The sequence below is a fragment of the Tetrao urogallus genome (genome assembly GCF_951394365.1).
Source record: "Tetrao urogallus genome assembly, chromosome: 1".
NCBI classification, from domain to species: Eukaryota; Metazoa; Chordata; class Aves; order Galliformes; family Phasianidae; genus Tetrao; species Tetrao urogallus.
Window position 1 is genome coordinate 110,052,548 of NC_136813.1, and position 27,759 is coordinate 110,080,306.

General features: G+C 39.8%; 2 protein-coding genes across 2 annotated transcripts in view; one reads left to right on the forward strand and one right to left on the reverse strand.

The window, feature by feature from the left end:
- The window catches only part of FILIP1L (filamin A interacting protein 1 like), a gene marked incomplete at both ends in the record, with an annotated part of 147,968 nt that extends 125,227 nt beyond the window's left edge, over positions 1 to 22,741 (reverse strand). Inside the window, one exon of the mRNA XM_079538174.1 lies at positions 22,690 to 22,741. Within this exon, the coding sequence (XP_079394300.1) occupies positions 22,690 to 22,741 (52 nt within the window). The remainder of the gene's footprint in view (positions 1 to 22,689) is intronic.
- The window catches only part of CMSS1 (cms1 ribosomal small subunit homolog), a gene marked incomplete at both ends in the record, with an annotated part of 228,109 nt that overhangs the window by 129,488 nt on the left and 70,862 nt on the right, over positions 1 to 27,759 (forward strand). The gene's annotated exons all lie outside the window — the stretch shown is intronic.

The window sequence follows — 27,759 nt, forward strand, 5'->3', positions numbered from 1 at the left end:
TTAAAAGAAAACGACTGAACTTTGATAGATGCCAAGTTTCACTTGCCAACAACTTCGGCCACATGACCAACTTTGGGAGGAGAAAAAGGGAAGTGCTCCTCCCCCCAAATGAATTCTTAATTATGATAAATGAGTTGTTGTATTATTATGAACATAACCTAATGGCCTTATAGCTAAATATTTACTTGATAGTTTATTTAGTACAGCTTGCTTTCTTTTTAAGCTGCAGATTTCTTCACTGTATCTTTCCTTCAACTGCCTGGTCTTCCTAAATTCATAATCTCAGTATCTGTGATGTTGAAGAAACCAGAGTGTGAGGTCAAAATTTCCATTACATAGCCAGCAAAGAATTTCAAGGAACAATGCCAAAATCACTTTAAAAAGTAAATTTACAGGAAAGATGACTCATCAATCAACAATTGCAGTTCTAGAAAATAGAATTAGTTGTATATGTTCTGAATACAGAGAGAGACAAAATGCACCCGGCCTGACAGGCAGGGGGTAAATCAGACTGATTCTGTTTGTTTCCAGAGATTTTTACCTTAACCTACGTTTCTTTTTCACTTTAGAAGGAGGAGTCCAAGTAATGTACAACAAGTAATGTTCAGTGTTGCAGAAATCATGCCCCCTTGGATCTACAAAAAGAAAAAGGAATTCAGGCTTGTTGTGGCCTGCCTTTATCAGTCAGGCACAAGGACAGAAAGAACAATCTCCTCTTCTGAACATCTCTCCTAACTATAAGAATTTTAAAATTCAGCCATTTAGGAGTGCAAAATACAGCATTTAATGCTTGGTGGAGGTAATGGGCTTCTGCTTTAGCATGCAGTAACTTGAGTCTGAGAGAGGTGATAAAGGGCAGTTTCCTTCCTTCTCAAATACTAAGTAAACAACACTCAGGAGTGAAAGTACTTCTGAGAAGGAAACCTCTTGAGCTGTGCAGAGCCTATGGGAAGCCTGGAGCTTGTCTGTTCTTTGTGGCATTCTGCTTTATGCCCAGCTTTTGCAGGGGAAGGCTTCTCATTTTTCTTCCTGCCTCAAGCTGCACAGTCTTTCTGCTAGGTTAATAATACACGAGAAGAAAGCAATGAGCGCTGGGACCTTAAGGGGATGGTCCTGGAGATGAATCTGCCGTATCCCTTGATGGTTTGTTGTTTCTGTAACCCTGTTCACTTTCTCACCTCAGAAGGTGGAACAGAAAGGGAGGAGAGTGGAAGAAGTAGTGTAACCACTCACTGTACCTGTCACAACTAGTAGGATGGGGTGCTTTTAAGTCTGGGTGTCCCTCCCTAGCACTGAACATAGTGGTACTGTCAGGCTTTCCTGCTCACTGGGAGTTTCAGCTGAGTAGCTACCAACTCAAGGTATAACTTCTGACTGCGTCTCTCTACAGCCTTAGAACAAATTAAGCTGAGATAGTAATTATTTGTAGTAAACACATTCTTGTAATCTCCAAACTGTGTGTTGTGTTTGCACATGCACGAGCAACCTTGCAGTAACTACCTTTTGAAAGGATACCCTGATTGCCGCATGTGTTCTACTACTTTTCAACCTGATACTTCAATATATTACACATCTGCTGGCGTTATAGAATGTTTTGATCTCACTTCACATACTGATGCAGATAATGTTCATGAGCATGTACAACACTGATCATCTCTTCTAGAACCTAAACCTCGCAGGGGAATGGAGGCATTTCCTCCATTTTCCTCTGCCACTCTTGATAGGGAAAGAGAGCCTGTGTGTTAGGTGAAGAGATAGAACTCTCAAACTCTGTAATTTTTAAAATACTTCTGAGAAACTGCAGAGACTTCTGGGTAGAGGCCCTGTTGTCCAGCTGTTCCCCAGTTCCAGCTGTTCATGCAGCCACATTTCCAACATGAGGCCAGGGGCTTGGTGAGGGCAGCTCTGTGCTTTGGTTGAGCCTAGGGCTTGGCCCACAGCAGAGGAACAACGCACATTTGGTTAAGGTAAATGGGGATGCAGTGATGGAACTGAAAAGTCCTTTTGAGAGTTAAATTGGAGTGCTGAAGAAAGCAAGTACATTCCTTTGTCTGCTTTCCTTGTGCTTAGTTCTGTCCCTCTACAGCTTGGATTTCTGCTTTTTTTTTGTGAGCGATAGTGCAGAGAATTAGGTCATGGATGACACATTTGAGTGATGGCCACTATGCTTCCAGCGTTCAGAGCACAACCCGAGGCCCATCTCTCATCTTTGCCTTGCCCTCAAGGGTGATAATGAAAGAAGACCAAAACAGTTTCTCCCCTTCTTACTTAAGAAGCGTTCCCTTTTATCCTTCAAGGTTGGGAAGCCTAGCAACTATCTGTCTGTTTTATTTTCCTTAAGATGCTGTGATACCATGGTGATAGGTTATTAATAAAACTCTAGGCAGATGGAGAGAGCTTTTAACTGAGTAACTCCTTGGGTATTTTTTTTCCTTTTTTTTCTTTTTTTTTTTCTTCTCCTTTATCTTTCCATGCATCTAAGAATAACCATATATGAGCAAATGTCATGATTTGGTCTGTTGGGTGAAAAGTAACTGAGCATTTAGCATAAAAATACAACTTAATCTGTAGATTAATCAGAGCAGACTTTTTGCTTAAATTTTGAAATACCAGCAATGTTTATGGAAGAACAAATAATTGTAAAGCACTGCATGCATTATTTTAAATATATAAACATAATGAATCAGGTCTGATTTTTTTTTTCTTTTTTTTTCTGATTTGTTGCATTTCTGAGTGTACTAAGACTGCAGTGAGTGCAGTAAGAGTTTCCCATACAGCACTGTGCTCTGTTTTGGTGGCATTGAGTCAAAATTCTGTAGTAAGTCTTTATACTAATGTGCAGTAATCTTTATAACAGTGACACTAATCCCCTCTACTAATGTGGAACTTGAATTTAAAAATCTGTTAAATGTAGCTTTAAAGGAGCTTTTGGGACTTATTAATTTGAAAACCCTTCATCGGTCATCCATGCAAATGCAAATATCTTTATAAAAACAGACCAAAGAGGTAGTCACATATAGGAGAAGCTCTGCAGCCTTGAGAGGTTTTTTTTTTTTGTTTGTTTGTTTATTTATTCTTTTTTTAAAGTGTTAAATTGCATAACAGGCACAGAGGTTGGTTAACAAATGGTGTCAAATTTTTATATTGTCCAATCCAGATAATGCACACTCACTATCTCTAAATTTAGTGCACTAAGTTCATCAGTAGTCAGTTTGCAGTGCCTAAACTACTGTTGAAGGTTTGAGGTGATAATATCTTACATGACAGCATTACAAAGCTTCCTGAAGTTCTGATTGATCGGTTGCTCAGATGCTAGTGGGAAAAAAGCAGATGTCACCAAAGATGTTGAGAGCTGGACAGAAGATTTTTTTTTTTTAAATATTTGACATATTAATTTCAGCTGAAATTGGTAGCTATTAAAAGAATAGGTCCTTTAAAGTCTCTGAATGCCCTGACTTGAGTGAAGTTTCTTTCCCTGTTTTGTGGCCTTGACCAGGAATTGAACTCTGTGGTAGTGAAGCTTCTTGGGTGAATGGGTAAAATGGAAGACAAACTATGATGTCCATTTGGGATGTCTGCAGCACATGATGCCTTAGATAGTTCTGTGTCCCAATATATTGAGCACAAACAACAATGCCAAGAAAGATTATCTGTGGCTAGTAAAGGCTTGGTTAGAAGCCTGTAACTAATGTGTCAGGGGCTTTCCAGGCACCTACCTACTTGGCACAAGGGACAGCATATAGATTATATGGGCTTCTCAGTCTCATTGAAGTTACATGGGAATTACATGTGTAACTCATGTAGGAAATTCTGAAAAAGCTACAGATGATGCATAACCTTATTTCGTCCCTTTCCTCTCCAGTGTATGCAATAATCCATGTCTTTTAAACGAAATTGATTTTCCTCCATGATTTGAAAATTGCCTTAAAAATGATAATGATCAAAGCATGCTGAAGAACTTAACACAAAATTCACATGGCATTTTAACTGAGATATTTGTAAAATATTGGTGAAGTGCAGTGACATTTTATTAGATGTGGGGATGTAAGTGATTTTGTAAAGAATTCCAGCGGAGTGAAACAACCAACAATCTTTCTGCTGTGTGCGTGAAGTACTTAATTTGTTTTTCAGCCAAGAATGCTTCCAAGTGGAAATTATTTTATTTTTTGTCATTTTGGTGTTGGTGGTGGCTGAGTTTTTTTAAGCAAACAAACAAAGGAGCAAAACAAGATGTTCCATCTGGAAAATGTGCTATTATTCTCCAAAGAAGCCTTTGTAGTAGAGAAATGTTGGAAAAGGGACATTCTTGGTAAAGCAATGGTCAGGGAAGCTGGAGGAAGAAGTGTTGTTAAAATAAAATGCTTTACATTCATTTAGAGCAGTGGTTCTCTTCTGCTTTTGAGGTTTTATAAACTCCCAGGATAAAATATTTCTGACTTAGCAAACCATCTCTCCTTGAAGAACGTTGGGCTGGTCTCTGTCCCTTGTGCATAGCCATCTGTGTGACAGTGTTCTCCTGGGACTCTGTTGTGTTGTATTGTAGAGAACCACACAGTCACCTTGTTTAACCATAGGATAGGAGAAATCCTATCTCGTGGCAGCCAACTAAGTGTACTTGTAGTTTTTAGCAATATAGAACAGGGTCTGTTGCTACTGTTTATTTTCATTTGTGCTGAGCCTGAGGGGCCTCTCTCATGAACCATGATGATAAACAGGGTGCAATACAGAAGCAGTGGAATGATGATTTCTTCTTTAGAGAGCCTGACTCCATAATGCCTTGCACAGGTGTGCAGAAATACCTCACCTAGTTCTGAACAAGCTTTCTGCAAGATTGAGAATGTAAGTGTGCTAGCACTGTCCTTTGTTAACTTTGTCTTTGTGTTGCATAAGCATCGATGTGCTACAAACAAGTTCAGAGGTTTACAGTGGTGTACTGGGCTGGGCAGATAGCCTCAAAGAATGGAGATGACAGAAGGGTGCAAACTGCTGAGGAATTTATAGGAGCAGCAAGATGTAAAACAAGCTGTGGTTAAGGTCGAGGCAGTGATATTTCCTATGGATTTAGGCGTAGGATTTTTTTTCCCTGAAAGGACATGCTTCTAGGAGAAGCCATAGGTGTGGAAAAACGGGAAGTAAAGAATGACTTGAAGAGATCACACCCAAGAATCAAAGAACTGAGCTGAATGCGGCGTGGCTGAGGAGTTCTTTCTACACATCTTAATGATGTGAATTTGGTGTACAGGTAGACGCAGAAACCCTCTGGAAAAACAGTTTGGCAATAACCATTGGAATATTTTTTCCTACAACTCATTATTTCTTCGGTTTACAAATTGGCTCACCGTATTTGGGATCCTAGACACATTCCCCGATAAGGAAAAGTTGTTACTATTTATAATTTGGGATTTTATTATTCAAACTGCTGTGATGTGTAATTGCTTCTGAGAAGGCCTGTAATGCAGAAGGTAGTATAAGCTCTAAATTTAATGAGAGAATTGCAATATAGACAGCATTGTGTGCTTTACAGGCTGTATTTTTTTTTTTATTTCTGTTAAAGGAACCAGAAAATCATTGACTGCTTAGTAGGAAGTAGCTTATTAAAGGTGTGCCTTACAACAGACTGTAATGCTGATGAAATTTCAATGCTAATGCAAATGCTCAAACTTCTAAGATAATCATGTAAGTAATGCGTTCATTAGTCTGATAGAAATATTAGTCAGCTTTCTTAAAGGTGCCTCATACACTTTGAACTGAACTGGACTGAAGTTAAAGGGATAGAGGATGGGTTAAGGATATTTTTGTTTCCTTGCCACCTCTTCCATCACTTACTGCAATGTTTGGAAAAGCTACGTGATCCCTTCTTCTACTGCTGTTGATTTATTTTACAAAGAGCAGAAGCTGCAATGCCTTCACCTTTTACATTGTACTGGCAGCAAGTGAATTCCAAATTCAAAGCTTTATTTAATTTTGGCCAATATGACATAAACGGACATTGCACATAAAAGAAAGAGCCATTGCATATGGCTCCTGGTACACAGAGTATTACAGTAACAGAAATGCCCTGGTCATAAATTGATGTGAATGGTAACCATGTGTCTCCGAATGCCTCCTGTTTCTCATTCCAGTTAAATGTTACCCTATCAATGCTTGCCAGATCTCTTGCACTCTCATGTCTCTGCAATATTTTTAAGCCTTTTGATGCCTTGCAGTTTTTGAAGTAGTCATATTATTTTTAAGATCCTTAAATTCGGTCATAACAAAAATATTTCTATTTATCTAATCCATTTCCCTGTATTCACAGACCACTTGGTGTACTGTAGTATGTAATAAAGCAGAGAGGTTTAAATGGCTTACTTCAGTATGAGAGGAAAATGTTATGAAAATCACAAGTTTCCTTCAAAAGCTGAAGCCTTCTCTGACTGAGATATGATAGGAGTGGTTGAAAATAATTAAAGTTCCTTGCAGGGGGGAGGATTTGTAGGATACAGAGCTTGTGAGTCACTGGTTCAATTTTTTTGACAGAATTAAAAAAAAAAAAAAAGAAAAAAAAAAAAGAGAAGAAAGGAAAAAGAGTCAGTCACTCATTCTTATAGCTGGTGAGTGCTGTGTCTTGGGTGAAGTAAGTGTTGTGCTCCAGTGTCAGTTTTCCAGGTGCTTTTGCCCACTCTGGGTTGGAATCCTGAAACCATTCACTTGTCACCGCTCACAAAGTGAATGCATGGATTCTGTAGTTTTCATAATCACCCAGATTGTCATTGTAAGAGGTATGAGTTATCCACGTGGTCAAAAACTGGAGGCTCCAGTCATGCTGAGGGTGCAGCTCAGAATCCAGGCATGAGCTTCTGGAGGAATGATTTGGTCTGGAGTCACTGTTTAACTTCACCTGCATATTAGCCATTTAGCTCATAACTTTTACTTCCAAATAAATACTTCTGACTTCTCTCTCATGTTGGATTCACTCAGTGAAGTGGGTAGATTGGAGCCTACTGCTCCTAAATAAAGATCTTGTAAGGAGGCAGTGAACTGATGAAGCATTTTGTCTGCATCCAGCTAATTTCAGAATAAGCAGTGCTTTATCAAACAAAGCCTGACTGTACCGTACATCTATGAAAAGCACTCAGTAGTTTTACCATGAAAAAAATGTCTGTTAGAATCACGTAATCTTCTGAAATGTCTCAAAACTATTCAAGCACTGGCAGCCAGCATAAAGCCTTTGCCTGATTCTAATCTCCAGAATGCAGCAGGCATAATTGCCTAGCTATTTTCAGTCAACTCTGCACACTGCACGTCTAAATCTGGAATAAAACTATCACCGCTCTTTCCAACCCTAACTGCTGCAATGGCCCTGTCCTCCCGTCCTTTTTTTTTTTTTTTTTTAGTCCCTCTTTGGATATTTAGAATAATCAATTCCATTTGTTGAGATTTTTGTTTGTTTGTTTGTTTGGGTTTTATTTGCTTTTGTTTTCTTTTTAAGGTTGCAACAGTCTTTCTTCTGGAGAAACCTGCTCTTATCCTTTTTCTTGACAGGCGTTTGACTCCGACCTGTCCTGATGTCTTGCTTAAATAAGCAGCTGCTTCAATACCGTATCTATTCATAATTCTCATATATATATCTGTTAAGTTTTCAGAACAAAACCAAACATGTTACAGAAGTTTTTGTGGGATTTAATCCTGGAGTTGGTGATTTCCCCTGGGTTATACAGCTCAGTGTTTACACATGTCTCTGTGTCCCCAAATTTTTTTTTCCTTCCTTGTTTTTCTTAGTCCTCCAAATTTCCAGTTTAGCCAGTCTTCACACATACCTTCATTGCTTTGCAGTGGGTTGTCAGTGGTAGCTGTTGCTTGTCCTGTGTCTCTAATCAGTACATACACTGAACTGATATCCCTCACACTGCTGCTCTCTGTCTCTCAAAAAATAATAAAAATAAATAAATAAAAATGTATATTACATATATATATATGAGCTGGGGCCTCTGTAACTTCCTTCTAGAGAACATGTGAAGGTCAGATTCCACTTAGGCCAGAAGCAGAACACCTAATCACAGAATTACAGAATTGTAGGGTTTGGAAGGAACCTTTGGAGAACATCCAGTCCAACCTCTTCTAAAGCAGGTTCCCTACAGTCGGTTGCGCAGAAAAGTGTACAGATGAGTCTGGAATATCTCCAGAGGAGAGGAAAGTCCTTTAAATTTTTTTTGTCATTTGAGCTGGTACATAACAGGTAAAGTTACCCTTTAGGTATGTGAGTAGAGAGGAAGAAGAGGGAAGTTTACTTGTGGTTTTTTATTTTTTAATATAAGAAGATACTTCATAAGGAAAAATAAGAAAATGTGCACAAGCACAGTGGAGAAATACAAACATCCTTGAGAATGACAATAAGAAAATTTCTAGCTTACATTACTTGACTAAGTGGCATTGGGCATGAAAGCACAGAAAACACTGAGACATAGAATTGCAGAGTGGTTTGAGCTAAAGACCATCTTGTTCCAGCCCCTCTGCCATGCATGGATAGGGACATCTCCCAGCAGATCAGGCTGCCCAGGATCCCATCCAGCCTGGCCTTGAACACTTCAACACTGTGGGATGGGGAACCCACAACTTCTCTGGGGTGCTTGTGCCAGTCAGTGCCTCACTGCCCTCTGAGTCAAAAATTTCTTCCCAACATCTAACCTGAATTTCCCGTCTTTTAGCTTTAAGCCATTTCCCCTTGTCCTGTTGGTATACTCCCTGATGAGGAGTCCCCCACAAGCTTTCCTGCAGGCCATCTTCATGGACTGGAAAGCTGCTGTAAGGTCTTCCCAGAGCCTTCATAAAATCATCATAGAATAATAGAATGGCCTGGGTTGAAAAGGACCACAGTGATCATCTGGTTTCAACCCCCCTGCTATGTGCAGGGTCGCCAACCAGCAGACCAGGCTGCCCAGAGCCACATCCAGCCTGGCCTTGAATGCCTCCAGGGATGGGGCATCCACAGCCTCCTTGGGCAACCTGTTCAGTGTGTCACCACCTCTGTGTGAAAAACTTCCTCCTGATATCTAACCTAAACCTCCCCTGTCTCAGTTTGAAACCATTCCCCATTGTCCTATCACTGTCAACCCATGTAAACAGTCATTCTGCAAGCATCAATGAATATCAATGGGTGCAGTTTTTTCCTCATAGAGGAACTCCATGACAGACCCTTGCTTCATCTGCACTTCAGATGTCATTCTTTCAGACTGCTCCTCTGCTGCCATCTGTCACATGGCAAGAACACATAAGGGAATATTGGTGGGAAGATTCAACCTTCTACCACGTACAGCCACCACTAATGTTGTGGGCCAACACAATTTAATAGGAGGCATTACTTTTAGAGCAGCCCCCATATAGTAGTATGCATGTTAAATTGGGAAACATTAAAGTTTGCTATACAGTAGTAGAAAATAAAAGTTGGAAGCTGCCTTCCGTAAGTCTTTCTGACTTTCTGAGTCTTTCCATGCGTCTTACCCTATCCTGCCCCTATGCTGTAAATGGGAAGGGAGAAAGGGAGCTCAGACTTTGGTGAACAGAATTCCCAAAAGCTGAATTTGGAAGGATACACTGAGACAAAGAAGTCAGCCATCCTATGCGCAACTTCTTCATTGCCATTAGTTCTTCCCTTGCATTGCTCTAAAATATTTTTGGTGGGTTTACATGAAGATTTGATCTCATCTTTTATTTTCTTATTTTTTAATTATTTTTTTTTATCTCTGACAGTTTTTAATAAGATCCACAGAATCACAACTCTCTAGAATTGATGCTTCATCCACATGGTTCAAATTAGAACCTGTATCACTTAAATAGATTTTTACTATAATAACATTTGAATGCATATAAAATATCTTTTTCATTGGCTAATTGTTTAAATGTGCATTCAGACAATTGTTAAAATGAACGCTATTTGTATGATGTAACTGCATAAACCACAGCTGTGCATAGTCTTTTCTGTAATTAAGAAACAAATAAAATTACATAAAGTCCATTGCTTAACAACAAATTTTCAAAAATGACTTCATGCTTTATGTTGGATGTTTGAGTTGCTTTGTAGCAGCTCGGGACCAAGCTACAAAAACACCTTTACCCCTTGTAAAGCTACTGTAAGTGTCTGTGTAGGAGTTAAATACATATCTTCTATCAGTCTAACTCATTATGGGGGTAAACTTCAAGGGCTGGTCCAATGGTAGAGCACTGCAGAAGTTCATTGGCACTTCTTCAGCTGCCATAACAGAAAAGTATAGTATGTCTCTCATATGTAATTAAATAGCTCTTTAAAATATTTAGGATTGGAGTCTGCATTGCTATACAGACCAAGCTTTTATATCCAAAAATAAGACTCACCAATATGCTTCGTGTTTGACTGTGGACCACATCATCCACAGTATAAAATAGCTGTTTTTTTAATTTGCTTCAGTTCAACATTTTAATTATACGTTAAAACAAAAATAGCTACAGGCCCAAATAATTCCCCTTGTGGACTGCTGTGTTTTTTCTTCCTTTTTAGTTGATGGAAACTGCCTAGAGTGTTGGGACAATGAAAAGATGCAAGGCTTCTTCTACAAAAGTCACTGAAGAAATACTTGAGTTTGCCCTCCAGCTGATTATTTTGTTCCTTCCCTCTCTCCATTGCAGAACACATGGTGCATCTCAGACCAAGCTCTGACTGAACACAGAATCTGTTGAAGTATTTCTTGTGTTCTGATACAGAGTTTTGCTTTTTTGCTAGATGCGTAGGTTGGAGAGAAGTAGTGTTATGCTATCCATTTGGGGTAAAATTGAGGCCAGTGTTCAGCTTGATGTCAGTTGTGTTGCACTGTTTGTTTGTTTGTTTGGGGGTCATGATAAATTCTTCTCAATTTTGTCTTCCAGTAGCTGAGAGGATGGCTGTGTAATCGCTCAGAGCATGGGCACAGAGTTCATTAAAATATTTTTCACACATAAAAGCCTGTGCAAAACCGCAGAAAGCCTGACCAATCAATTCTTTCTGGGCTTCCATGGCACTAATTTTATCATATCATATGGTGGTCTTAGCTCTTTAGCTCTCTTGTCTACATGTTTTTGTCTCCAGAAGTCTTCAATGGCATTTGATCTCATCTTGTTCTTAAGGTATTTAAACAGAGCTTGGATTAACCCAAACTACAGTACAGTGTATCAGTACTGGGCTGACTGCGCTGTTTTAGTTTGTAACATAGATGGGATGCAAACTGCATTTTATACACAGGCATAATTTGCCCAGATGCCAAATTCCATATACTCAGTTCGCATATTTATTACAGCAGTTGGCCATGGAAAGAAATAAATCACGATTTTCATATACAGACAGATATTTCCTGCCTTTGTTAGAGTTGACATTCATCCTGAATTTGCTGAAGTACTTACTGTTGTGTAAAGCTTGGCTCTTGTACCCGAGGTGAAGCTGGTTGTTTTGAGACAAATACCTGTTGTGTGGCTTTCCATGCCACCTAACTCACTTTATTTAGCATTGTATATGTGTTTGGAGAAATATATGACCTTTCTACTGAATGCACTGAATCTGAAATGGTGCTAATCTGATGTTAAATCAGAATCCTGTTTTAATGCCTGGCTGAATTTAATTTTTACCTTAGAAAAAATAGAGATTGCAGGAGTTATGACAAGGTGCAGGCCTGAGGTCTAATTGGCTCCTGAGATGAGAAAAATCAAGGAGTGATTTTGTATCTCAGAGTTGCTGCATTCCTTGTATTCAGCAGCTCCAAAGTCCATTGCAGCCATTGTTTTTGTTTGGTTGTTTTTTTAATCTTTGGGCATTTAGAGGTCACTTAATGCAAACCTCTGTTTAAAGCTTGTCCTTCATATGTGTTGTCTTTGTGTCTCTGTAGACTGAATGGAAGAGATGCAGTTTTTTTATTCTTCCTGTCTTGGAGCTGTTTTTAAGTTCTACTTAAAAACAATAACAACAACAACAAAACACTTCATGAGGATGGGGAGTCTCAGTGATCCCTCACAGCGTCAGGTTCATCATACTCTTATGCTATTATTTGCTGCAATGAGTTACTGTTGCCAGTCTGGGATTGCTAACAAGGTTCATAGACTAGGATTACTAGCAAGGTTTATAGGTTATGAGCTAGTGAACCTGCACTGTATTCCTGCAGTCCTAGCTGGGATGCTCCCATACTTGACCTTTACAGAGTTAATAATACTATTGCAGTGTCTAGTTTAAACACGTTTGGACACCCACGTTAGTTTTCTATGTGCTATGGGATCTCTGCATTCTCATTCCTTGCTCTTGCAACAGCTCTAGCTTTTTCCTCCTTTTCAGCTTCTCTGATTATGTATGAGGACAGAATTTTGTCCTTTTATCCTGCATGATCTCTAAATATTGGCTGATGGATAGTATGTGTTTCCTTTGCATTTCTTGTCTTACACAATGATTTTGCATGTTTTTTAAGGGACTTCAAACTTTGGCAAGGCTAAGATAATGACAGTTCCATCATTTCATCAAGTTCTTCCTCTTAGCTTGATTACTTTTCTGTTCCACTTGAGAGCAATAACAAGTCTTCCCGTTTTGCTTTTACTGCTCAGCTTGATGCTAATCTGTCAGCGTTTCTTTTTCTGATCTCTTATTGCTTGGCCACCCTCAATCTTGCTTCCTTTATTCTTGTAGCTGTTCCACACTCTTCTTCTTTTATGTCCTCCTCATATTTTTTCTGTGTCATCTTTGTTGCTGCCTTTAATGTTTGAAATGAACCTCACTGAGATCTCTGGTTGAAGGAACTTGCCTTTCTAGTGGCCCAGAAGGCAGAAGGAGAGGAGTCACAGAATCTCACAGAATCACAGGGGTTGGAAGGGACCTCTGGAGATCATTGAGTACAGTCTGTCTGCTAAAGTAGGTTCCATATACTAGATTGCATAGGAAAGTGTCCAGGCAGGTCTTGTATATCTCAGGGAACAACACTCCACAACTTCTCTGGACAGCAGGTTCCAGTGCTCTGTCACCCTCACAGTGAGAAGGCTTTCCTCATGTTCTTATGGAACTTTTGTGTCTCAGTTTGTGCTCATTGCCCCATGTCCTGTAGCTGGGGAAAAGAACCTGGCTCCATCCTCTTGACACCCACTCTTCAGTTATTTGTGCTGTTAAGATCCCCTCTCAGCCTTCCCTATCCCAGGTCTCTCGGTCTTTCCTCATAAGGGAGATGCTACAGGCCTATAATAATATTTGCAACCCTCCATTCAGCTCTCTCTGGAAGTTCCCTGCCATTTTTGAACTAAGGAGCCCAGAATTGTACAAAGTACTTCAGATGTAGCCTCATCAGAGCAGAACAGAGGGGGAAGATCACCTCCCTTAACCTGCTGGCTACACTCTTTTTAATGCACTCTAGGATACCCTTGTGGCCTTCCTGTTTCCTACCAGTCATCTGGAACCGGTGAGCACATGGACCTGCTATGACCAAAGTTTTGCTTCTAGGCAGTATCCTTCTCCCCACAGTATGGGACAACATGCAACTTTCAGTTTCTTCAGTCTACACCTTGCATGCTATGCATGCTTTTGTGTTGTTAGAAAGTGACCAGGTACCAAAATGGACTGGGGCTCATAGTTCCTTTTGGTATATGCAGCTGGTTGAAGTCTTTTTTCTGACATATAAGAAACTTGTTCTTTAAGGACAAACATATTTGAGCAGCCTTTCTCAACCTTTGTGAGATGCAAGTATTTTATTCCCCAAAATAAGAAGTATTAAATTCTAAAATACAGTGTTTCTAGACCAACTGCGGTGATTTCATCTTGGAATTATAGAGGTTCCAAGACTGTGTTTTGCCTAGAGAGGTTAGAATAGCATTTCTTCATTGTGGTATTTCAAAGAAGTGATAGGCAGACGTCTACGTGCAATTCAGCAGTTCGTAGTGAATTTGAAGCATTTGGCCAGAAAATAGGTTTATGAACAAACTAGTACAGTAAGTGTATAGCCAGCTGCTTTGAAGTAGTGCTCGCTTCTTTAATTTCACATTAATTTTTAATAATAAATCAAACCTGTTTAGTCTATTAGAATTCCAGTTGGTGTGGATTCTTAGACCTCTGTGGTCTTTCAGTGGCACAAGGGATTTTGAGACATTAAGCTGTTTACTTTCTGAACTTTCATTTGCATTGCACTCTATTCTTTTTAATAATTAAATGAGCATTTAGTACAATAACAATATCTGAGGTTGGGATTGGGAGCAATTCTTTTTCATCTGTTTCTCATCGTCAGTGAAGTAATATGGCACTTACGTACATTGAAGTTTCTCAAAAGAAAAGAAATAAGATCTGAATAAGCTAAACTATCCAAATTAGTGAACTTTCTCTTGGTGACAAATAGCCCCATAGAAGGTATCGGTTAATTCAGCTCAAATCTTTAAGAGGTAATTTTGACAGGATTCTGTAAATGCAGAAAGTTAAACAGAGTAACCAGAGAAAGGTTCCTAATGAAATCTTAGCTTCGGTGGTGAAAAAAGTCTGTCTAGTTTTAATAAAAGCTTGATTACACTGTGTTCATGAGGGTTTCTGCAAGTCTGCCCTGATGTCATATAAACTTCAAATTCGGCATAGTCAATAAAAGGCCACTTAATATGGTTTGATATTTTGAGAGGTTTCCCAGTGATTACCCAGCCTGTTTTCTTGCCAATTTGGAATCTGTGTTTGCTGAAAGAGATCATCCTGTGGAAGGTGGTACTTGTACAGCATGATGATGGGTAGTGAACTGGTTGAGACCTGCCCCCTCTCCTTCACTTCTTCATTTTGTGACCTTTCACAATTGAGGAGACTGCAGCTTGTCTCCCAGCAGCTGGTTTCTAAATTGGGCCTGAAAAATGTAAGTGTGATAGGTGATATCTGATCAGAACATACTGATTTAACAGCCACCAAAAGGTACAAAAGAATGTAAGGAAAAACAATCAAGTATTGTCTCTTTATCATTGTATCAAATTTCTTTGCACGGTCCCTAGTGAAAGCCTTTACTGATGGCTTTCAGCGATGTATCATTATAATACATACAATAAGCATTACATAATATGAAAAATATGCCATATTGAGCAATGAAACTAGTCTTAGCCAATCCTGTGGCCCATATCAAAATGCTCTCACTAGCATTCACTGTAACAGCACTTCCTCAGATGCAGTAAGTTACGGCATATCGTCAACTTAAAGTTCATACATCTGCCTTAATGGTTTTTGCATATCACTGTTACAAGTAATGGCTGCAATTCCTTATGAAAACAATCCTCTTTTTTTTTTTTCTTTTAGATTATGGTGTAGGTATTCTTTGGCCATGTGATCTTCCACCGCTGTATTTGCTTGGCTGGGTGGGGAAGTCCTGTGTGTGTGTCTGTCAGGCAGTAAGGAAAGGAGAGAATTCCAATTAAAAGAAAAGATAAATACAGTAATGATAAAACCATAAGAATTAACAAGAAGACATCAGCGCTTAACTGATTTTCATTATTGGGTCTTATTGTAAATAGTTGAGTAGACTGCAAGTTTTCTCCATTTAATGGGGCAGTTTTATAGCAAGGAATTTGCAGCATAAATACATCTGAAGTGCATTTACCAGGATGGCAGATGCATATTTCAGGAGTTCAGATACAAGGAGCTTTGAAACAGGTCTTCTCTCTTAATATATATTGATACATCACTAAACAGTTGGGCTGGAAATACAGAGACAGCATTGGAAATCACACCTGCTGTCTTGAAGTGTCAGGGCTTCAGTCTAAGACAAGTCATGAGCTCATGTACTTGAGGAAGGGCTCTCGTGCCCAACTGCTGTTAGAAAACTTCTGAAGTGTGTGAGTTCTGGAGTTACAGTACTGTATTCACTAAGGTACCAACTGCAGAAAATGTCCCATAGCAGTTACCTGGCATCTTTACGAGGGTGATTCTTCCCTATGATTACTTTCTCTGTGGGATTGAAATTTTGTATAGTTTTCTACAGTTTAGAGATTCTCACTTGTCATTTTGGACAGTTTTGAAGAATACCATTCCAAATACAGGTTGGTGAGGTATTCATAGGCTTAGAGACCTTCAGTCCTTTATTTCCAGTTAAATATTAAAAAAAAAAAAAACAAAAAAACCAAAAAAACAAACCTTAATATGTTCCTAAAATGTTGAGTTATTAAAGGCACATGCCTTAAGATTTGAGTGGCCAAATATGACACAGAGTACTTAGGTAACAGATTATTAGTTTTTTTATATTGACAACTCTGTGTATTCTAGCAAACAGGCATGGTAAAGGGGAAAATGGCTGGTGGCCATGGAGTGAAAAGATGTGGACTTGGAAGGGCTAGCAGAGGATAAAGAGGAGAATTGAGGTTGATTGCTTATTAGCAACAAACTTGACCACTAACTGACTGTGTTTAGCAGTGATTGTTCTCCTGAAGTATTAGATAAATATCTTGAGAAAGTAAATTGGTTCAATGAAGTCAGTTATTAAAGGTCATCAAAGAGGATCCTGTAGTGACATTTAGCATCTAGCATTCAGACACTGAAGAAAAACACAAAATTGTGCTTGAAGTTTGGTGTTTTGCTTCCTGAGTGGGAATGATTCACTTCAGCTCCCGAGAATCTCAGCTTCTGCTCAGAGAGCCTTGTGATGATCTTCTAAGCATAAATTGGCAGCCACCATCCTGCTCAGGACTTGCTCTGCTCTTACTGGACATGCAGCAGGTAAAAGAGCCCACTGGGCATGTATGCACGCACAACAGTGACTGCTGTAAACATTTATGTTTTCTTCAGCCTGCATATTGGTAGGCAAGACATAACAGAGACCTGGTTACAATCTTGTTTACTCATTCAACACTTTTAAGATATAAATATTTTTATTCTGTTTTTGGATATTTGTCAACCACATCTTGGGTTCAGTGGGAAACCTATAATGTAATGCTTGGCAATGGTTGTATGTTATGAGGATGGTGCCGTGAGAAACAGGATGCCCACATCGTAGCCTGTTCAAACAATTTGTCAAAGTTTTACAGCCATGCTCAACACCATGGTATGCAATTGCTTACCTAGCCCTCAGAGCTGCTGTGGAAAGGGCTGGGGAGGCACTCAGCATTATCTTTTAAAGGATCAACTTCAAATGCCTTTTGCTTTGTACCTGGGAAGAATTTTCCCTGATATCAGCACCAGTTTTGCCTCTTGCCTGAGGTCTGAGGTGAAATTGCTCAACCATCTTAAAAGTTGCCAGGAAAGTGACCTTGGTGAAAATTGTATCAGGATTAAGCTGGGGAAGGATGCAGTATTAACATGTGGATCTGAAACATGAAACCCTAGAGTGGAAATAAGGTGAGGGCAATATGAGAAACAACTTATCTGTCTAGTGTTAGATATATCTGTTGGGCACAGGCTCAAGGGCCAGACTTGTTCTGAGTACTGTTTGCTATGTGCAGTCCAAATTTGAACAGGGCTTTTCTTAAGAGCTTGTGGACAATGTTAATGCAGGCGAAGGGGTGGGAATGCAAATGTAAAATCAGCTGTGCTACACCCATGAAATTAGATTAGCACTATAATTTTTCTTGCATTCATTGTGAAATAAAATGCAAGAAGAAAGAGCTGCTTTAGCAAAGAGGAGAAAAAAACAGAGTGAAGGCAAAGCAGAAACGGGCAGAGCACACATTTGAAGCCACAACTAAGAAGACTGAAAAAGAATGCACGGCTTAAAGGAGGCAGAGAAATAAAGAATAGTTGTACATTAAGAATAAGGCTATAAAACATTTGCACCTTTTGGAAAACGCATTCTGAATGCCATCCACCTAGACTCTTGGAGTAGCTTTTTCTGAAACATTGTGTTTTAAAAGAGCGGTAGTAAATTTGTCTGAAGGACAAGTAGAGCCTCCTAAAAGTAGTTGTGCCCTCTTGAAGAAAACTTTCTTCTCTCTCTCCTCTTCACATGGAGCTGAAACTATTCCTTTCCCTTTCCAACCTCAGTTGCTTCACAATCAGAATTTCGAATCATGCAAAGATGCCTTAAAAGAAAATTGGAGACCAGATCTGTTGTCCCTGTCTTGCCTGCAAGAGGGGAGGCCCTTCTGTGGACACAAGTTTCCCTGAAGTTAGAAAATAGCTACTATCCTTGTCTCATCCAGTTCTCTTCTTTGCTTTGGAGTCCAACCCTCAGAGCATTCCTCCTCTTCAGTGTTAACTTGACCTTGCCGTGGTATGAGTCAAACTCTTCAGGTCCTCGGGTGCCTCCAAAGAAGCCCTATTCCGTGACTAGATCCCTTCCACCATATCCAGCTCTAAAATATGTCCTTGTATATACCCTTATAAGAAGGTGTCGGCCTTTTTGTCTCTTCTCGATGAAGATTTCACTTCAGAGGGAAACAAGTGAAAACATAAGGGACAGAGAAGCAGTGCTACATATGTACTTCTCCCAGATAAAAACTGTTTGTGTGTTCCAGACTCTGTTGCCTCATATTTAGGATGCTCACTGATCCTCCAGTGTATATGGCAGCCCACAAATATTTGCAAGGAATACAGAAAGTAGGTGGAAATTATCTGATGGCCAGCAATATTTGCAATGCAGGGTGAAGTTCAGGAAGAAGCTGAAATCTCTTTTATCCTTTTTCTCTTGTTCCTTCTTCCTTTCCCAAGTCTAACATTCAGGATTTAGAAAAACCAACCATAAAAAGTTGTTCTGCTTCTGTTTTTCATGCAGGTGGTGCTTCTGTTAATATAGCAGGGAGGATGTCTGCATAACCTGTGTCCCACTCACACTGCTACATGACCACTGGATAAGACCCCCATGGCTATTTCACTTTCCATGTACAGACCTTGCCCAACTGTTGCACAAAACAACATCTTTCATCCTTCATCACAGATAGAAACATACATGTTATGGCATCACAATAAATAGACCAGGATTTGTTTTTATAACCTTTGTCTAGCTGTGTGTCACACTTACAGCTTATCTGTTAACTTCAGCAGAAAGCTGGGATGTTTTGAGGCTTAGATACCACTTCACAAAGTTGGCTGGGAAAGCATGATTTACATAGATGGTAAGATCCACCATGACTGTGACTTTAACTCACAGATTTCCACTATGAAAATTATTAACTTACCCTGGAAGCTTCCAGATTCTTTCTTTTCTCTTGGTGTCCTGTGACCTTTCAGCCCCAGGGTTTAGCACCCACCTTGTTATGTGCTTTCTTATCTCAGTCCTGTTTTTCCTCCTCAAGCTTTAGGCCTGCGTCAGTGCAGTTGCTCCTGTCCATCAGTGATAGATACAGAAGTGTACAGACTTGTGATAGTGGATAACTGCTAAATCTTTGCCAAGGAGCAAAGCGTGCATATTTAAGATATAAAAGTAGCCTTTCCAGTGAGTACCATAACAGAACACATTTCTACTTCTGTTATTATTAACTCCCCTAGCAATTGATTTAATAATATTTCCTTTGTGAGGTTAGTTTGGTGTTTGTTTATTTGTTTGTATATTCAAAACTCCTGTGTTACATAAACATTTCAGGTAGGAATATTCAGCCTGCAAAATTAAACATGTACATTGGATAGCAGTGGAGGTGTTGAGTTTTTTGAGTTGAGGTATGTGGGGTTTGGTTTTACAGGACCCAGGCTTCTGGGCTTGTGTACAACGGAGAGAGGACTCATTTTTCCCTCACAAGTTCTGCCCAGCAAGTGGATGGTCTGATTTTGATTAGGGCTTTTAGATGCAACAGTGATACAGCTAATAAGAAAATGATGAGTTGGTGAGTAGCTGTGTGCAGTGCTATCTCCTAACATGTTGTCAGAATGCCAGAGTTGTCAAAAGTTTAAGAGGTTAACAGCTCAGAGGTATTCTCCTTGAGAGGTGGTAGTGGAGCCTGGTGCTTTTACAAGTGAAGGAAGGTGTTGGGAGTCCAGCTATGGTAGTTTATCTCTGTTGTATCCATAAAAAGAAAAAAAGGTAATTTTCCAGTTTGTGCTGCCTCTTGCACTTAGCTGTTCTGTGCAGCAAATAAGTCCTATTGCCACAATTAACTATCAGCCAATTTACCATATTTGGATTCCAGAAACAAAATGCAATGTTTAGTTCAGCTTTGAATGGCAAGCAGTTCCTTATGGAGCTTAATTGTTTTGTTTACATGTAGTTAGTTACTTACCATGTGGTAAGAACAATGGACTGACTGGATTGTTATACTCGTGATCAGAAGGAGATAAAACACGGGAAACAGCGAGGCTGGATTTCTTAAACAGACTGCACATCAAATCTAGACTCCGCAGCTGGTTGCTGCATTGAAAACTTGCTGCGTGGTGTACTGTTTGTCACATTTGTGCCACTCTGTGCTATATTTCAATTTCTGAAAGCTGAGCGTCACCTTTCTGAGAGATCTCGAGTCTGTGACCAGACCTGTCAGACTGCATGCAGTAAACATGAGGCTATCACAAGAGGCTTTGGCCTGGATTTCTGTCATGTTGCAGCAAAGGCAGCTGCTTTTCCTCTCCTCAGTAAGGAGGCATGGCAGGTACTTGAGGGAAAATAAGCCTTGATTTCTTGACTATCCACAGCTCTTGTGGAATCAGGGAGCAAAGCAGAAGATGCTCCACTTGAGCCAGATATCTGCCAGCCAGTTATGCCTGCTGCTGAAAGAAGCCCTTGTAAAAAGAGTGCTCCAACCATACCACTGTGCGCATTATCATCCACTCTTCCTAACTCAGGCACTGCCTTGTGATCCAGCATGACAGGACTACATGACCCAACGCATGTTTTCCTGCTTATAACTTGAGATGGCCATTGATAGAATAGCAGAATAGCAGAATCTGTCAGAATAGCAGAGACAAAAGGATTTTTTTGCTTAGAACTCATGCTCTGATGGAGTCCCCAGCGTCTCAAGGGAACACGGGGCTGGCATCAGGTTTCCCAGTGTAGCAGAGTAATGTGAGGATATTCCAAAGATTTTTATCTGTTTGTTTCTTCGTTTCACTGATGGCTTTTCCCCTCAAAACATCTGAACCAGAAGTCCAAAAAATGTTTGCTGAGAAAGACTTAGTTTTTACTTCAGGTGGTTTCTGTAGGTGGAATGGGAATGCTCGGTTACACCTACTTATACTTAAGGACTAGAGTGGGTGTTTTCTGTTAATTTACCTAAAGTTGAGTAAGCTGCACCCTTGTTAATAAGTGGAGCAAGCCTTTTTGCCAATGCTACGAATCAGAAAACAGGATTCTAAAGCCTTTCATTTTGTGAATCTGCATGCAAATGGGAATAAAAATAGAAGCATGGAGGAGCGCCTGTACTACAAACCAATAGAGCCTAAAATCATATTTAACATACTGTTTCATGACTGAATGGTCATCTGATGGGTATAGAAGTGTGCTCAAATCCTAGATGTAGTTTACAATTGCCACCTCAACTTGAAGAGAAGTGAGTAATTCTTTATATCTTTTATAGGAGTATATCTCAGCAGTTGTTGCTCTCTCTAGGCTTCAGTGCAGATATAATGTAGGGCAGAAATCTTTCCTCTGTGTTTGTGGCATGTAATGCAAGTATCTCAATGAGACCATAATGAGAGTGGTATTCTAGAGAACACCAAAAGTTATCATTACATCATTATTTCCTTAAACTGACAGACTATGAAGGAAATTTAAACTCTACTGAAGATTAAGTAGTAAGAGCCCTGTTCTTCCACCACTGCCCAGATACAATGTGAGCTGCTTCTAAAGCTGGAGGCTTTTCCAATAAGGACTACTGTTTGTTTTGAACTTACTAGCTTTTAGAAGCATGGTATAAATTGAAAGGCTAGCATGTCTGCTCTTGCTTTGTCAATATTCTCTTTGTGTAACAGATACCAGTAGTCATCAGTACATCCAAACACCGAAAACAAATAAACTAAAAAACTTTAGAAATGTATCTTTGAAGAGGGAAAAAAAACTCACAAGAATCAGTTACATTTCTCACAAGAATTCAGCATCTGAGTTGGGGCTTTCAGGAGGCTGACCTGGAAGGTTTCCAAATATGACCCTCATAGGGATTTTCATATTGTGGCTGTTTGCACTGTCCTACAGATTGATTTTTCTTATGCAGCCCCTAGCCTGATGTTTCACCTATTAAGTTGCCGTCTGTGGACAAAACTCTGGGAACCCCTATGTTAAATAATCATCCAAGAAAATCTTTATTTTGGAAGACAGACTGAAAAAGATAATCTGTTTTGTCGAGCATTACCACACCTCTCCAAACATACAGTCTTCTCGTCTAGATGATCTCATGCATATATCTGTCAAAGTTTTTGCTTTGCTTTGAAACAGCAATTGCAGCAAAACAGTAATGTATGTAACATATAAAAAGTTCTTGGGTGAGATCCAGTACAAACATCTCATGGTGAAATCATTCCTAATATTATTTAACAGGTACCTGGTGTTTGGTCCAGAGAAACCGGTCACAAGTATGCGTTCCTTAAATGAATGGAAGATATGAGCTTGGACATTCTGTGAATGTAGGGCAAGGAGACATGGATCATAATCTGTCTCTCACCAAGAGTTGTCAAGTACATTCCTCCTCTGCTGTTGGCAGTGAATTGTTGGTACTGTCATAGCTGCTAAACAAGTAGGAACTCTTCAGTACTCCTTACCAAAGTAACCTCATTTAGAAACTCTCTCTGTGCTCTCTGGGAGGAGAGGGAAGCAATATTGCAAATCTCTAGCTTAAAGAGAAACATCTGGTATTACAGAAGTTAAGTGAAGGTTAACTAACCTGCTGGAGCATCACAGGCTGGAAACCTGAACGTTCTGGCAGATGTCTTCATTTTGGGAACTGAGCAGGTAGCAGTCCTGCCAAGTTGCCATGGTCTTTCTCACATTGTGGGAAGTAGCACTGCTGCCCGGAACTACAAGCATCCTAGATGAGAAAGTGAACAAGGTAAGAAGTGACTCCATAAAAGTAAATACCTAGATTAAAAAAAATAAAATCAAAAAGGAGAACAAACAGACAAAAAAGAGTAAAAAGCAGCTTGAACACAGTAGATATTGTGCTACCTTCGGGAAAAGGTGTGGGTGTTTCCAGTGAAAGAGATAATACCTACCTATGATTAAATCTAAAAGAAAAGCAAACAAACAAATAAACCCAGCAGTCTTACACAATTATTGTTTTTCAGCTTTCAAAACTGTTGTTCTGGAAAGTTTTTGCAAATGGTTGGTCCAAAACCTAGGCTGATCAAATACATAAATCTGCCTCCGGTTGCTTGGAAACAGGAATGCCTGCTGTTAAAACTGATCCTGGAGGATCTAGGATGGAAGTTCGCACATAAAATAGACATTTTTCCCCTTTTTCCATGTCTCAGAGCAGCAACATGAGAGTCCACAGTAAGATCTATACATCCAACCACATGCATAGTATAAAAAGTACCCTGAGGTATTTTATGACAGATAAAAGTTTATTGTAAATGCTATATTGGCATTGGGGTTGCTGTGTCTGTACTGCTAAAAATAGGGGGGGAAATATCAGTACTCTCTGTAAAGGATAGCATGCACCCATTGCTCCTTTTTTTCTCCAGCCAGTTTATTATGGGCCATAGTAACTATGTTGTGCATCTGTTTTTGTTTGTGCTATGAGGGATAATGAGATTAAACAGTAGATATTTTGACAGAATGTGGTGGGAGTGTTTATTCTTTTGCCTTTGTTCTGTTCTCCATGCAGCCTACTTAAGTGATCCTTTTCTATATAGGTGAGTCTTACAATTTTCAAGTTTGTTTGTTTGTTTGTTTGTAAAAGATCCCTGAAAAATGAGGTGTTCTACTTGTATTCCCAGAATGCTTTTTTCCTGCAGAAGATCTGTCTGTATCCGCCCATATGTCATCTTTTTTCTCTGTCTGTAATCTGTCTTTGATATCTCCAGGCAACCAAGAGATTGGCCTTTAATCTATCTCGAGCTCTTTAGTATTACTCAACAGTTGTGTAAAACTTCTTTCTCCTTCAGTGAAGGTAGCACCAAGTTAGGAGTGTGTAATGGGTTGGGCTTTTTGCTTTTGCCAGGGGCTGTGATCTTATAGGTCTGAAGGTGGAGAGGAATGTTCCTCACTTCATTCAATACAGGTGCCTGAGAGTCCTTTCCTCCTCCAGTCCTCTTAGGATTCCCATTAGGGACTTTCTTCCCTGGCTTTTCTTCTGTGTGACCAGGTAGGCATTGTAACATGTACATGGCTGGTATGGACAGTAGCCCTAAAATATAGTGTAAAGAAATGGACCTAACACATTGTCTGTTTTCTTGCTCCTTGGTCAGAGGCTGTTGTGGATCTAAATAAAAAGTTAGCCCTTCTAACCTGGTTCTTCACTGAACATTTCCTATAAAGATGCCAGGCTTAATAACTTGGTTTGAGTATCATAACCTCAACGCTTGTGATTGCCCTGTGGTTAGGTCTTCAACTTTGTTCTATAGCTTGATGTTCTATTCTCCTGAAAATTAAGCTGTAATGAATGAAATGTTTGCATCAGTGCTTTCTTACCAAGATGCACAGGCTGGTTTTGAAGATAAATGCTTGCCTGCAGACAATGTGCTAGGCTGAAGTTCACTTAAGAACATTTTTTTTCTTGGAATGGCTCGTGTAACTTCTTAGCATACAAGAAATTATTAAGCTTTCACTTCCTCCACTCCCATTTCCTGTTTGGATGTTGAAAGGAAGCCCTAATTGCTAATTTGTGATTAGCCAGCAACCCAGACCAAGCTTATTCCCATGGGTTCACACGGTGCTTGCCTGTGCACATACTGCCTCTGTCCATAGCAAGCAGTTGAGTCTCACGTTTCACGGTGGGAGCTGTAAACAACCTGCTTTTCTTCTCGGGAATTCGTTGCTTGTGTTTTGGGTGCAGAGGTGAAGGAGACGTGGAAACATTGGATGCTGTGAGAGAGAGGGGAGGCGAGAGTTTCCTCAATCTTGCTTGCCCAGGAGATGGCGCTGTGCAATAGTGGGATTTTTACCTGTGATGTGGTGCTGTTGGTAGGGTGATGGTGCTTTGAGATGCGACAAATAAGCGGGGTTCTTGACTTGGTGTCAGCACAATGTCCTGTACTTCTCTTAGGAGGCTAAAGTGCTCAGTTGGTTTGAAATTTGCTTTGCACCCCCATTTTAGGGAAAGAAGCATGTATGTATAGTACATGCCTGAAAACAAGGGTCTTCAGAGCTGCTGTAGGATCCTTCTTTCTGTCCTGTACATACTGGTGTATGCTCCTGTTCACCTACCAGTTGCTTTGGTTTAATGCTTGTAAACGGAGCCTGCAGAGCTTTAAGGCATCTATGACCACACCTGCAAATGCCTGAGCTGCTTCATACTGCCAAATGCAGGCCAGCACAGCTGAGCTACATCAAGAAAATCCACCTCTTCTTCCTTTTTGTAATGCTGATAAGCTTGAGAGCGTTTTCTTTTCTTCCTCAAGTAAGAACCTGAGATTGAGGAAGCGTACAAACCTGAGGAGATCTTCTGATCTTGGAGAGGATTTACTGCTTTATAAAATCTGAGGTAAAATCTTCCAGTTTTAATTCTGAATAAGGTAAAAATGGGGTATTTATTTCTTACAGCACAGAAGTGTTGTTTTACAGATGTGTTCCTAACATATTTAAAGCGAGAAATACAATGTGAACATTAAATGTTTTTGTTACTATTAATTTAATCTTAAGTGGCCTGTATGTCTGTAACAAAGGCTTCTTAGCAAACACATGCCCTTTGAAATAACCTGACCCTTTCCACTTTTTCAATCATTAATGGTTTCCTGGCTCTGCGTTTTAGGAAATGTCGTCATAGTCTGAAGGAACCAATAAAAACATAAGTCACCTGTTTTGTCTGATCATTTTATGCCAGGATATTTGAGGCGGGAAGCTGTGGAGGGACGGGAGGGGACTAATTTGTGTGGATGGAAGATGTAAAAGTTTTAATACCATTTTAGTATTGCTTTGCATATTAATCCTCTAGTGCTGTGTGAGCAGTAGTATTTTTGGAGTTCATGGGCAGGGACTCAAGATAGTTTTAGCAACTAGTTAACTAGGTTATCTCCTTCTTGACCATGCATCGCTTCAGTGCCTGAGGAAACGAATGTCACATGAACATTTTGCTCATTTTGGGCTTATGTTTTCTTCTACTAGAGAAAGAGAGTTCCTTTATTTTTATGTATACATACATACATATATATATATATGTATATATGGCAATATGTATGGCAGTGCCTTAAAACAAAAGATATTGGTAAAGGATTATGGAAAAAATACTCAGGCATTGGCTTGTGGTCAATGCAGATTGTTTCTCACTATATGGGAAATATGATTACTTGAATTAAGGGTCTACTGTATAAAAATCTTAATACAAAGTATTATAATAGGACATCATGAAAGGCATGCTATGTCTGTAGCACGCATATAGTGATGCGGTGCTCCATTATAAATGCCACCATTTGCAATGGGCTAAATCCCATTATCCTTAGAAGATTTTGATTCTCTGCTTACCAAGTCAAAGCCTCCAGCAAGTGAGTCCTGACTATGATCTTTTTGGGTCTGCAAAGCCACTATGCAGGATAATTTTTCCCCTGCACTACTCCCTTCCCTCATGAGTTTCAAAGTACCCCTCAGAGCTTAGGTGAGCTATGTCGTTCCTGACTTCTAATGTGTGGCTGCACAGAGCTGGAAAAGGCTGCCAGTCCACATTCATCCACCATCTCTTTTCAGAGTTCCTTCAGAGAGAACCAAAGTTTATGCCTGTTTTTGGGAGGCAGTGCACTGTATTTTCTCTTCTGTATTCCATCAACATTAGAGATGAATCTAATGTTTGTCAGCAATCTAGAGAAACTGAAGAATAACACTTACTTCATCCTCCACAGCTATTTTTTTGGAGATGAACTGCAGCACTGAGACAAACAACCACCACCAGTGCATACTGTAGCGTAATGTCTTGCACAGCCTTTCCCCTCTTTGTTCAACTTTCTGACTAGCAAAAGTAAATACAGTCTCTTCACCTTTTTGCTGTAGCCTCAAATGGAGCTGGTGTGCAGTTGTCAATTCACTAAAAATTCCACTTGTGTGTAGTCTGCAGTTCAGGCACTGCAGGCCCATGTTTAAAATTCCTTGAGGATTTCTGAAATGTACAAAAAGAGGTCATGGTTCCTGAGTTAACTTGGGATCGGAGTCCAGTCCAAAGGGGAATTACTACTGAACTACTATTTGTATGTGTTGTGAATCAAACAAGGTGTTACCACAAGAGCTGTGCAGTAGGCTAATGCCCCTCAGTGAGATTTGATGTTAATTCTTGCCAGGCATCTGTCCCATGTGGTTTTAGGAGGCTTTTTTCTCCTCCTCTAAACTTTATGCACCATATACTGGTTCTTGTTCTTTCTCCCACCATGTGTGTGCATGAATCAGCCCCATGGTGGAGGTGATACAGCCTGCTGTTTTCTACTCGCAATTGTCATTTGGAGATACTGCTTTTATATTAGCAGCAGTGGCTCCCTCACTTTGTGCTTGGCAAGAAGATTGATTATCCTGTTCTTCTTCATATGTACATTTTGTCAGATCACGCCTAGGTTTGTCACTTTGTACCTGGCTGTGAGAGACCCCTTTCAAATACCCATTTGTGCTAGAACTGCATGGGATTCCATATGGGAGTCAAGATCTCTGTGACATTGAGGTTATTGCTCAGTCTCCAAAACCTTTAAATATTTTAGGAGAAGCTGGGGTGAGGCATTTTTCTTCCCTAGAGTAATACCACTGGTGTCCTGAACAACCATATGCATTGAGCAGGATACAGAGGTGAAGGAAAAAGTACAATATTGCTCTTGTTGCTGAT